The sequence below is a fragment of the Bos indicus x Bos taurus genome, chromosome 26 (genome assembly GCF_003369695.1).
Source record: "Bos indicus x Bos taurus breed Angus x Brahman F1 hybrid chromosome 26, Bos_hybrid_MaternalHap_v2.0, whole genome shotgun sequence".
In the NCBI taxonomy this organism is placed as follows: Eukaryota; Metazoa; Chordata; class Mammalia; order Artiodactyla; family Bovidae; genus Bos; species Bos indicus x Bos taurus.
Genome location: NC_040101.1, coordinates 16,989,826 through 17,003,138, shown reverse-complemented (window position 1 = coordinate 17,003,138; position 13,313 = coordinate 16,989,826). Strand labels below are relative to the sequence as shown.

Sequence of the window (13,313 nt, the reverse complement as noted above, 5' to 3'; positions counted from 1 at the left end):
TTAAAAAAATAAATTCCTTTACTTTTTGTTGTCCGCTGTCAAAATGTAACAATTCAGTAAATCATAATAATCATAAAATGTGTCTTAAGAAAAGAAATAACACAAACTTTAATGGGATAGGAGTTTTTGATTTTTTTTCCTGGGAGAAGGGAAGGTAGATTCGGCAGGCAGTCAGATTTTTAATACACTACTGGTGGTGGGGAAAACAATCACACAGAAACACAGAGGGTTATCCGGAGTGAATCCAGGGAACAGGCGCCCTTACCAGGTCTGTGAAAATGCTGAGGAGAGCGGGATGTGGTTGGAGTGTAGCTGTGGCGGCTGTACACTGGGGAGTTGATGGAGCCCTGGCTTGTGGACCGGTGGATCATCCGGTCCCGCCCATCCTGGTACCCCTGGAAGAAAGTGTGAGACGGTGGGCGCACGACACACGGTCAGGCTGTTGTCAGGCTCAAGTGAAGTCAAGCTGCACCCAAGTCCCCCAGGAACTATCCCGTCGACCCGCTGCTGTATACATTTTAGGGGCACGTTCCTTAAGCAGGTACGCAAACGAACACTCCAGGGGTGACGCCTTTTGTTCAAAACCTGTAGTCCTTGCCTTTACCAAGATTTTAAGATGTTAAAGTGATAAACTCCAGTGTTGACAGAGGTCTGGGAAAAGAGGGAATAATCCAACGACCATCTTTATATGATGCTTTTCAGTTTTACAAAGTGCGTTCGCATAGGTTGTATCATTAGACCTGCATCAGAAGGAAGGTAGAACATGTGGTGCTCCTTCCCTTCTCCATAAATGCAGGATGTTCCAGAAGGTTCCAGGCAGCTGAGACCTGTGGGCAGGTGTGTAGCTCGTACAGTGGAACCTGTTTCAGAAACAGCCTCCTGACTCTAATCTCACCCCTGGATCCAACCACCTACTCATACCATCTATGCATGTTGATCTGGGGACATTCTAAGTTGATTTTCCCGGAGAATAAGCTTGTGGTGGCCTCAAATCCAATAATTCTATCTCTAAGAGGCAAACCTAAAAATATTTTTTAAAATGATCTTTAAATGGAAAAATTTCCTCAGATATTTATAATGTCACCATTTATAAAGACAAAGTTTTGTATTATGTGCTCAACAAATGGGGGGCACACTTAAGCTATGGCATATCAATTTAATGGAATACAGTAGCATCATACCATGTCCAAATCTAAAGAATACTGTACATATAAAGTTCAAACAAAAAGTCATACACACAACCATAACTTAAAACTGTAAAAGAATTAGACGAGTATAGGGAATGTTTTACACTTTAGGAGTTTGCTGTCCTATGAAGTTTTTACTAGCACAATAAAAATAAAAGTTTGAAAAAATGCACAAAAATGATTTAAATTAAAATCTCAATTACCATGGGTATGTGAAATGCAAGAGCAAGAGGCAAAAAAGCTTTGGTTTGATCCTAGTTGGCTCTAACAATAAATTGAAACAACAACAAAACAAAATTCCTGCAATAGTGTGTCTCAGTCTTGCAAGTGGTCAATTATAGAATGACTGCTTCATAATTTCAGTCATAAATGCCCATAGAAATTATTCATAGCGCTCAGTATAAACCACCACAATACTACAGAGATAGTACCATCTCAAATTACAGTGATTACCTAAGGTCAGTCCAGTTCTATATAGACTATCCAGAAAGTTACTTGACTTTAAGACAAGACTACTGATTTTATTTATTATTATTATTATTCGTAGATGGGGATAGACCCAACCCCTGAGGAGTTTGCTCACTGGATGCATAAAGAAATGCAGAATAATAAGAAGCATGCTGGAACAAACAATCCCTTTGTTATTATCTGTAACAGCTTACGTGAAAGAAAGTGCTAGGCTGGACCTGGGTGCTGGAGCATGCTCAGATTTGAGTGGGTCTGAGCTTAGGCTGCTAGTTTCAAAACTACCCTCCAAGAGAAAAATTACACAGGAACAACAGGAAGTACTTCTAAGGCTTCTGGTCACCATGTAGGTAAGTCAATGTGGATGAGGGCAAAACCAAGAATTTCTGGGACCAGGGCTATAGAGTGAAGGTGTTGTTCCATTTTGTAAATCAATATCACCGCCTTCCTGAAGAAAGTTTAAGAAAATGGGTTGGGAGTATAAATCATTTGGGAGCTGTGTCTTTGGTGTTGGATGCTACAGAAGGGAAGAGTATGTTTGGGTTGACACGGGACCCATAGCTTACTATAGAACAATCACTGACTGCTCTATGTGATCCAGACACGCAGGAGGTTATTCCCAAGGGAACAGACAGGCTGGTGGACTTGATAAAAGCCACTATACGGTCTGTCTACCCTGAGAAGGGAGACAAGACTATTGATTTTAGACTAAGAGGGCTGGTCTTCCATGAAGATGGCTCTGCTGATGGAAACACCATGGCCACGGTTGGCCATTTCAGATAATCTAGTAGGTTGGGAATCAGATCAATTAATTATGGTTGATGAGAAAGAGCCCAACATAGGGACAAATGGCTCTACTCCCTGCAAACACTTTCCTACTATTCAGAGGTGCAATGTACAACTGGTTTTATTTCCTTGTCTCCATTTAAAAAGAAATGTGCTTCTGTGTCTTAGAGACATATCTTACACTAAGGAGTCCTACATTCATCATAATCTCGTGCAGTTTTTCTGTTCATTTATTGTCCTTTTGCAAAAATGTGAGTCTAGGAAAGGTCCAAGAAATTCTCCAATTCCACCCATTTAAATTTTCAAAAATGGCACTTACTTCCGCTGATGGAGTAGGAGACAGAGTCCTTGGAGACTGGAAGAATAAAAGAGAAAGTCACAATGTTAACTCGCTTTAATTAGAGTTGCTTATCAGAATCATCTGGAAACACTATTCAAACCACACATGCCAACACCCTTGCCTGTCCTCCACCTTCTGATTTAGAAGATGAGAGTGGGGCTCAGACAGGTACACAATGACAAAGCCCTTGGGGGGCTGGGGCGCACGTGTCTGCCTGATGACCATGGGTTTTGACAAATATGCTGTAATGCTTTTAGGTAATTAAGTTAGAGAAATTGGAACTATTTCCTGTCTATATTCATGGTTTACCACCATGAGTTACAGTGTCTACTGAAACAGAATTTGGTAAGCACAGTTGCTGACTAAGTTATAACCACAGTAATTAATCATGTAATATGTTATGGTGACCGCCTCGGTGGCATCTTCCCCAGGAGGCCTTGTCGACCTCATCACCATTCACCTTCTGGCTTCCATCTTTCTAGGATTCCTCGAGGCCGTCAGCCGACCAAGCCCTCTCCCACCTCAGGGCCTTTGCACGTGCTGTGTCCTCTGCCAGCAGTGCTTTCCACTCAGACACTCGCAGGGCGCACTCCCCATCTTCAGTGAGGCCTCTGCTCAAATGCATTACCACCCAGTCCCTTCTGTGATCCTCCCAGTTAAAGCAGCAACCCAGCACCCCCAACCCCCGTGTACTTTCTCCTTATTCTGCTTCATTTTCCATCACCCTGTAATATCATGTTCTGTGTCTGTCTATTCTATGTCTCCCTTTCCACTGCAAGCTCCATGAGGGCAAGAAATCCATTCATTTACAACTAAGTGTTCCCAGCGACTGGAGCAGCTCCTGGCACATAGTAGGTACCCAATGAATATTTCCTAAATGAATGAATGAAATGTTCACAATTAAAAATGCAAAAAAGCTTTCAAATAGAAATGAAATGCAAACGAAGTGTTCTGAAGAACACGGCCAGTGGCGGATTTCTCAGTTTCAGAATCTGCCCTTCTTTTCCAAGTGTACAAGAAGTCGCTGGCCGTCTGTACTCCAGACTTCCTCGAGCCCCGTGGTCTGTCTGATCTGCTTTCTGGAGGCACAGATGGCTACACAGAACTTCAAGCTTACTTCTCCATTGTTTCTAAAACGGCAGTATATGGATTCTATGGAAGTGCTAATGATCAAAAGGATAACGAAACAGCTTGTAAACTTGTCTAAGCTGCAAGCTTCATGGGTTGGAGACGAGTTCATGAACACATCTGATTTCTGACTGGAGGGTATCCACCTAGTCCAGACTCTGTGCTCAGAGAAACCTGTAGGCCATCATTCTAGGCTACTGTTGAGTGCTTATGTGCCAGAATCTAAATACTTCACTTAATTCTTACAGAAAACCCCTACGGTAGGTGTCCCTATTATCTTGAGTTTACAGATAAGGAGATGGAAATATGCAATTTTTCCAAAGTCATATGGAGAGTAAATATCAGAGTCTGGTTCCAAACACAGAAATGTTCCCTTCAAAGCTCGAACATCTGGGCCCATAACACCATAAAGCCCATAACACCATAAAGCAACTCGCCTCCCCTTGCTTGTATGGCTTGAACATTAGGCAATTCTCATTCACTCTCTGTAGGACCAGCTTCTATGTACTCTGTTCAGGAACCTTCCTTTGCCCCTTATCCTCTGTGAAACTCTGCCCGGCAAAGGCAACTGAATCACCCAAGCCAAAGATCAATCAACCTGCACTTCAAAGGCTGCAGATGCAGTTACAGCTATGTGACCACTAGGTGGCACTACATGTAAACGGACACCACTGCCCACCCAAGGGATCATTTCAACCAGGAGCTATGCTCTGAAACACAAACCCAGATTGGAAAAATAAAAAAAATTAAAGATATATATATATATATATATATGTAAATATATACGCACATATGTAGGTATATACATAGATTTTGTCATTATCTGCTTTACAAAGAAGTTAGGATTATAAAGAGTGTCTCACGGTCAAAGTCACATAACTAATGAGTGGAGTCCCTGGGTTAAGCCCAGGTAACTCGATTCCAGAAGCCCATCTCATACCACTTTGCTGTACTGTGGCCCTACGCATTTTTTTCTTTGCATATACTAATTATCTTACGATGCTGGAAGACACAGTTGTCAAAATTTAGGGGGTGTGCTCTCTCTCCTCACAATCCCCATGAATATATTTCAACTCGCCCCAAGGCTACCCCCTCGCCCCAGAGGACCCTTGCCCCGATCCCCTCTGCTCACAGACTCTCCCCAGTTTGGGCTCCCTTCCCAGCAAGTCAGCTCCTCTACCCTCCAGCTTGGTCCTGATACTCACTCCTCCTGCCCTGTTGTTTCCTTTGGTTGGTCTGCTTCCCCACCTCTCCACACCTCCCACGGGGAGGGGAGGGTGCAATAGGCTTCTGACTACCTCAACGCACCTGCTACAGAAGCCTGCGAACAGCGAGCAATGAGAAGGACTCTCTGACTTATCTTGACTCCAATCAGTAGTTTTTATACAGGTGGCAAAAGAGAAAGAAGTTGTGCCGTTCACGACTTCTGGGAATTTATTACCTCTCCCAGGCTCTGCCTCTCCTGCTTGTCATCATAGCCCGAAGAGTAGAAAGGCTCATAGGTAATAAGATCTGGACGTTCAATGTCGTAAATCGCCTTGACCTTGGGAATGGCTGCTAAATCCTTGTAATCCAGGATTTCATTATCCACTTTTGCCTGCCAAAGTTAAACAGAAAGAAAGATCATTCTGCCATCTTATCTCTGGGGAACTGTGGTTAGTGCATCTCATGTCTTATTTAAGAGTGAAAATCTTAAAAACAAACAAATCCCCAAATACTTTGCTTAGCATGGTCACACTGTTTATAAAGTTGCCTGTTTAAGACTCACAGACATGGAGCACAGAACTGTGATTGCCTAGAGGGAGGGAGATTGGGGTGGGAAGAACTAGGAGTTTGAGACTAACAGATGCAAAATTTCTTATGTAGAACGGATAAACAAGAAGGTCTGACTGTACAGTATAGGAAACTATATTCAATATCCTGTGAAATAATGGCAAAGAATATGAAAAGTAATATGTGTACATATGTATAACTAAATTATTTTACTATACATTAGAAATAGATACATTGTACATCAACTATATGTTAATAAAATAAATTTAAAAAATAAAGTTGCCAATTTATACCAGATATTCATATTTTCAAAAAAAGTCACCAAAAGCTTGGGGAAAAGTCTAAGTAGAATTCATCAAATAGAGAAGAATGCAAACCTTCAGGATTTCCTAAATTTATGACACAGAAGGGAAAGCTCAAACAGATGGTCAAAAAATCCTCCCAGATGGCTAAAAACAAGAACTGCATATTTAATAAACTAAATATTTAAAGACCTTTGTGGCAGAATTTAAGGACACTCAGTACTGGAATTATAAAACATATAATTAATCTCCAAATATCTATATGCAAGTTAGGTGCAATAATTTTTCAAGTCCTGTATCACATTACTGCATTTTATAGGGTTATCTACTCAATCACTCTATACTGATGGTCACATCCACAGAAACATTCGATCGCCTGGAGGAAAATGGGATTGAGATGGCTGATCTACAAGAATGAAAACTGGATCTCATAACAGAAATAGAAAGCATTTTGAATTATTCCCTTTCAGATTATCCAGTCCACACTTACCGTCTGCTACCTTACCTGACCTGGAAGTATCTCTTCCAGAAGCGGATACTTACATAGATAGTATGACCCGGGGAGCCAGGGATGCTGGAGCCTGGTCGAGAGTAAATGCTTTCAGAGGAAGTCCTGGTAGGCTGTAAAAGAAAGAGTGTCATGTAAGATTTCAGACCGTGGCTTCCGAATCACGACTGGCTGAAGTCCCTATACTTGCCTAAAGACTTAAGCTGATTAAAAAGAGAAAGACTTGTAACTTTTCTGAATAAGGGAAAATATAACCGAGGAAGAAAGGTCAACGAGAACGAACTGTGCCCTCAGCCTTGAAAGTGCACCTGGGGGCTTCTTTCTTCTCCTTGTCCCCGACACCACCATCGAGCACATTACATCTCCAGGACCACCACCCTAGCACCATCCAGTCACCACCTGTGCTCGCCTGGACTCCTGCCATGGCCTCACCTTTGGGTTTCCTGCCTTCGACCTGCCTTCCTTCGACCATCTGCAAATCCACTGGGCACCCAGTGGCCACAGAGATCTGTGAAGAACACAGTCTGAACAGTCACTACCCTTCTTTAGGCGTCAGCATCTGCAAAGAATGGAGTCACCGCTCCCAGGGCCTCGGGATCTCGTCCCTGCCTGCCTCTCCTGCATCACTCACTGCCCGCTGTCACTCACAGGACAGGAACATGTCACTGCCTCAGGATCCCTGTCCTTGCTGCTTCCTCGACCTGAGAAGCGTGCCCTCATCCCCCGTTTCACTTTTCTTCCCTCCTTCAGTCTTGGCTTAAATATCACCTCCTCCAAGAAGCCGTGCCTGTTCTCTTCCTCCAGAGTTGGTGGCTTGCTGTTTTCTCTCCTCGCATTAATCCTGCTTTCTCCTTCACGAATAAAATGAAAAATGCCGTACTTGTTGGTTTCATCATCATGTCAATCTCGCTCATTACCCTTAGTTATGGCCTCTCCTCAGAGGGCTTCTTTTCTTACCACCTACAGTGCCCACCGTTTTGCACAGGTACAGAGTAGGCATAAATATTTGTTGTGGGAATGAGAATGTATTATTTGCAAGCAACTACTCAGTTTGTGGATACTTGACTCATGTTAATTACATGATTTGAGCTTAACCACATGGAAGGTCACTGAGTTAAGGTCCGTGGTCGGCCACCAGGGAAAGTATAAAGTGGACTTTGTAACACAGACTTAGAGAACCCTGAGAGGGAGGGATGGTGACGGAAGATGGAGGAAATGCATGAACTGGGATTAACGGCCCCCCAACCCCTGCTTGGTATGTTCCGGAAAGCTCTGCAAAGACACCAAAGGCCTGGTCTTAGAAGGCTTCTCCCTTCCATGCCGCTATTTCTTAGACAGGATGATTTATAGATCTGTGTTAGGAACACTGTTTCTGCTGATATTTCGGGATCCTGATGTGAGTATAACTGAGTCCCTAGAACCCCCTCTAAAAACAAGGATATTGTATCACTATGGACCTCACATCTGAAACAAGGAAAGCAAGCCCGCCTGGTCACCTTGAGGCAGGCAGTGCTTGGACCTGCTTTGACGGTAAGAATCCACTGGAGGGGTGGGATCAGTCGTTCTCACCAGGGTCCCTGACATCTCTGAGACATAAGGGGGGCAGGGGGTGGAGAGTGCACAGGGCACAGTGGAGGCGAGCCAGGCTCGACCCTTCCGGCCCTCCCTCCTTGTACAAGCACTTTCCTCCTTGAGTGACAATTTTCCAATCACAGGAGTATCTCAAGATGATAGAATCCCCACATCTGAATATATTACCAAAGAAAGGATTCATGTAATAACAGGACTCCCCAAATCCAACTCCTGGATCAATCTGCCAATCAAAACATACAAGGGACACCACCAAAGTGCAGCCTTCCTATAAAGAGAGATGCGCCCGCTTCAGAAAGCTGAGCCAGTAACCCTCTCTGTGGGATAACTGGGCTTCCCTGGTGGCTCAGTGGTAATGAATCTGCCTGCAATGCAGGAGACCCAGGTTCAATCCCTGGGTTGGGAAGACCCCCTGGAGAAGAAAACGGCAACCCACTCCAGTATTCTTGCCTGGAGAATTCCATGGACAGAGAAGACAATCATTTACTACAGGCAGTCCTTCAGCTTCAAGTTGCCAGGATCTAACATTTGCCAAACTCGATATAGTAATGAGGCCTCTTAGGCAACAACATGAGATTAGCAGTACTGAGCATTTCTTACTCACTTACTCTGTGGCAGGCCCTGTGCTGAGCACTCCCCAAGTATGCTCTCGTTTAATCTTCCCAATAACCCCAGGAAGGAGATTCTGCCAGCACCCCTGTTTTCTAAATGACGGGAAAGTTGCACAGGTGGGCAAGGGTCAGGATTTGAAACCAGATGCTTTAAAGGCAGAGCTTGAGCTCTTAATCCCTGCGCTAAATTTTCTGCGCACATCGGAGGGCAAGGGTAGCCATTTACTTTTCATCACCATGGCTTTGGGACAAATGAGGTGAAAGTAAAAGAAAAATAAGGAGATGAACTAGCAGGAGAGAGTGCATGCTAACTGAAAGTGTTTTGACTGCCACTTGGAAGCTTCTAAGAAGCCTGTAATAGCTCGCTGTTGGGGTGGGGTGGGAGAGGGTGTTCCCCAGGAGAGTCAGATGTTTTGGGTTGCTGGTGTTGCTATGACAACGGCTTGTTTTCATTAACAAGCCATGAGGACACTGTGTGAATAGCCAAAGTGCACGCTGAGCTTTGGGGTCTCTCCCACGTTCCTCATCCTTATTTCTGCCAAAATGTGGGTCAGGTACCCTTTGTTTGTTTCCTGTTAACAATGGACCTGGGGGTGGCTCTGAAGTGTTTCTTCCTCTGATGTACTATGCACCCTGATAGGAATACAGCTGGGGAAGAAGGCGCACAGGGATCAGGAAAGGGCCCTGAGTGCTCCCTTCCAGAGATGGAGAAATACTCGGCTGGAAAAGATCTCTTGGCTGAACCAGCCTGTCCCCAGCTCAGTCTCTCTCTCTCCATTCTTCACAGGATTGAGCATCCTGTGAGTGACACAGGCTTTCTCTGAAGCATTTATCTTACTCATTTACTGTTTTAATATTGTTGGGCTAAAGATATTAACATCCAAAAATTCTTCTCAAGTTCCATTGTCTTCAGATTGCAGTCACTTCCAATTTGCATCCAACTGCCCTGGCTTCTCTGATTGCAAAATAAAGATTTGAGAGTTTCATAGTCAGTTTTTGAAGTCAAGCCAACGTTCAACAAATCCACCGCTGCTCTGGCTCTTTTTTGAGATCACTGTGCCCAGTGTGTCTTCAGACCACTTGGTGTATTTCAGAAACAGTGACAACGTGTTGGAGGTTCAGAACCTGCTGTCTTTCACTGCATTCGCCCCTGTTTGTTTTAGCTTTATTCTGGCCTCCTAACCTTACTGTCAATTTTACTTCTACAGACATCTTGCTTATGGGTTGAGTTACGCCCTTGCTTGCCTATTTTCTCATAGGGGTCCTAAGTTGTTTTCCTGTTTAAAATGAAATAATGGAATAAAATACAGTTCTGTATAGCATAATCTAGGGGGGTTCAAAGGCTGGCTTTGGAGTCGAATACCTTGACGCATATATTGGCTCTATTGGTTGTATGACATTACACGAGTGTCTTTTTTTCCCTTTCCTTCCCTTTCTCACTCTTTCCTTGTTTCCCTTTAACTTCCTTACGCTTCAGTTTATCTATGTATAGAATGGAGGAGAGGGTACATACAACACCTCTTTCCTAGTGAGAAATGAAACAGTACGTACAAAGCTCCAAGTACCTTGCCCCGCACATGACGAAGACCCAGCATTTTCCGGACAACAGAGGTGAGACTGGAGTTCTTTGCCAGCATCTCAAATAATGAAGGGCAGGACTCTCTCTGTTCTGCTCCTCATGACTGGACGGTCATTTTGGATGTGAGCTCCAATGACCAGACTTCCCTCGAGTTCTCACCCTTGGAGACCTTCCCATCAGAACTCAAGTAAGTTAACTGTCTCAATAGTTAACTATTGTGGATGGGGCAGTGGTCCCACCCAGAGCCGACAAATGTCCTTCCCTTTCTGGAGAACTCCATGGAACGAATCTGTACCCTCCCAAGACAACAACTTCTCCAGCTGGCGTCTAGGCTCTAGTTACTATCACCCTTCCATAATGGATGGCAGAGAACTTGCTCAAGCCTGTCTGATCTGCCAGGATAACTCCTGTCTGCTCCCTCGTGAACCGTGCTCCAAGTTAAATGGTACACAGGGATGGGCCACTTACGCCACAGCCCCTAACGGCTCCCCACGCTGGTGTGTTTGCTCAACCAGCAGAGGTTAGCGGTCTCTTTTCTGAAGATAAAAACACTTACTCCTAAAAGTGGGACTATTATTTTTGAGTTGGAATCTTAAATATTTAGAATTTTACATTTCAATTCTAAACTTCTAGCCTTCTAAACATGTTGCATTTTATTGTCTCTGTGTTTTAAAATGTTAATTTAAAAAGAGCCAATTCCTAATATTACATCATATGACAAAAGAAACCCAAATGGTTTAAGACCTAAAGGCAAATGTAATTTGATAGTAGTTTAAAACAAGAAGGAAAAGAGACATGCTGAATTTTAAATGAACATCTTGTTTATCACTGAAGCCCCCCTTTTCTTCTTCTAACTGTGTTTGCCCTCTAATTAATATACAACTTGCTAATAGTGTTTGATGGCCTTCAACATCAAAAGGCACAGAGCTGTCTTCTGACATGACAGCTCATATCCACACACTCAGAATTAAGGCTCATCTTAACCTCAAAAGCAACAGCTTCCTGACATGTTTTCCCTCTTTCAAATCCCACTGACAGTTTCTTCTTTATCATTAACTTAATTCTAGTGTCACCTCTTCGGGTGGTAACAAAGTTACAGATAATCCATATTTCTACAGATGATCTTTACGTGCAATTATTTCATCTAAATTACTGTTTCATCCCATTCAGATAACCAAGTTCACAACAGTGATTCACCGAATTAAATCAAGAACCCAAATGAGTCAACAGGCTTTGTCTGTGGAATTCTCTATGAGAGCTGTGATAGACACAATTACCTTCTTGCCTATATTATAAATGAAGATAATTCCAAATATTTATCCCCAAAGGTCTTCCCACTTCTGTTCTACAGAGGGGAAAAAACCAAACCTATAGAGCTGTGATGAAGCTGTTAAAGCAGATGCAATCTACTTGTTCTCACTTTTTCCTTCATGCCTTACAGAAAAAAACAACTTGAAAGCTCAGTTGGAAAAATTCAGTTTTTTCTTTTGATGCCATCTTTGGGGGGCAGGGAAGGTAGAGGAAAGCATGGGAAAAGCAAGGTAGATATAAGTAGGATTATAAACAGTCTATGATCTTTCAAAGGACTTTGCCAACAAGATTAGCCTTTAATCCTCATTTTGGCAACAAGAGAAAAGGATCCTTCAGTAAGAACTTTCTAGTTGTATGTGGCTCATGCAAGAAAAGCACTTTCATAAAGAAAGTGTCTAAATTTACATTTATTTCTCCAGCACATCTTCACATACCTACTTTCAGTTTCAAAAAGGCTTTTTATTTTTCCTCGAAGGAAAGAAAGAAATCAACAAAGAGGTCTCACCGGACTAGTAGTTCATTTCAACATGAAAGAGGAAAAAATGACATTTGATCGCTAATAGTAGATGCTTGAAAAATGCACATCTTTTTGTTTTCTGTACAAAACTTTAAAAAAACTCTCTAACTACATTTCACTTGCTGTTTCCCTTAAGGCTTGACTTTGTCCACCTGTTCCACACTTCGGAAGGCACAGTCACAGGATGAAAATTACACCGAAGAAATTCGCCAGCTCTCAAACATCTTTAAATGTTTACCATTAAAAACACTTACTGGAGCTTTGCCTGGAAATTAACCAGAGAAATGACATTTTTGCTTATTTCCAATTGTGGGCCGCCCCACACACCCGGTCCCTTCTTAGAAGCAGACAGCTGGAGAGCCCTCTTGCCCCAGACCTCCCCTCACCCCACAGGAGCTGGGGAGTAACAGCTATGTTCATCTAGTCTGCATTCATCCTAAGCCATGCTCTAAGAAGGGAGAGAACTACAGGCAACTGGATCCCAGATCAGAGAGGTCGTATGAGGGCCTACGGGACCGCTACTCATATAAGGTAGTTGACACCTTATACGAAGTGCTGCTAAGGTTGACAGTACCTGCCTTGGGTTTTTGTCGAAGTTCACCAGACAAGGAGGTGATAATAGCTGCAGAAGAAGGAATACTTTAAAAAATCTTAACATATTAAATATTCACTGCTAAGTCAAAAGAGGAAATCCTTTCAGTTTTTTTGTTTGTTTTTGCTTTTATTTTTGGTTTAGTTTTGGCTGCACCACCAGCTTGTAGGATCTTAGTTCCCTGATCAGGGATCGAACCTGTGCCCTGAGTAGTGAAGGCACAGTATCTTCTCCAGAACCAGGTGTGCAACCACCATTAGCCTTTACTATGGCCAAGAGTCCTCACTGTGCAGGATAAATCCTCACACCTGTACATTCTGATACACCAAAAAGAATAAAATATCCGAACAGAGAGAAAGCTGGGAATAAAGTGGTATGTCTGGTGGCAACATTAATAAAACAGTAACCAATAGCATAATTTCCTTATTGTAGATATACTTACAGCCTCTAATTAGCTCCTTTGCAGAAATAGACACACAGTATTTGTTTGGTATATTATGGGTCTGCAAGTGCATACGTTATAATACAGTGAGTGTTAGTTTCAGAAGAGAAAAAAAACTCATGCCCACTTTGGATGGCAGCCATTCATGCTTTAGCCTCCAAAGGCACAGCCCAGAAGCCCCT

At 43.0% G+C, this 13,313-nt stretch overlaps 1 protein-coding gene across 23 annotated transcripts in view; it reads right to left on the bottom strand.

The window, feature by feature from the left end:
• The window catches only part of ABLIM1 (actin binding LIM protein 1), a 329,063-nt gene that overhangs the window by 31,821 nt on the left and 283,929 nt on the right, over positions 1-13,313 (bottom strand). For all 23 annotated transcript variants that reach the window (XM_027528374.1, XM_027528369.1, XM_027528376.1 and 20 more), the window contains 4 exons: positions 6,525-6,602; positions 5,348-5,503; positions 2,758-2,793; positions 266-395 (listed from right to left, as the gene is read on the bottom strand). In XM_027528374.1, the coding sequence (XP_027384175.1) occupies positions 266-395; positions 2,758-2,793; positions 5,348-5,503; positions 6,525-6,602 (400 nt within the window). The remainder of the gene's footprint in view (positions 1-265; positions 396-2,757; positions 2,794-5,347; positions 5,504-6,524; positions 6,603-13,313) is intronic.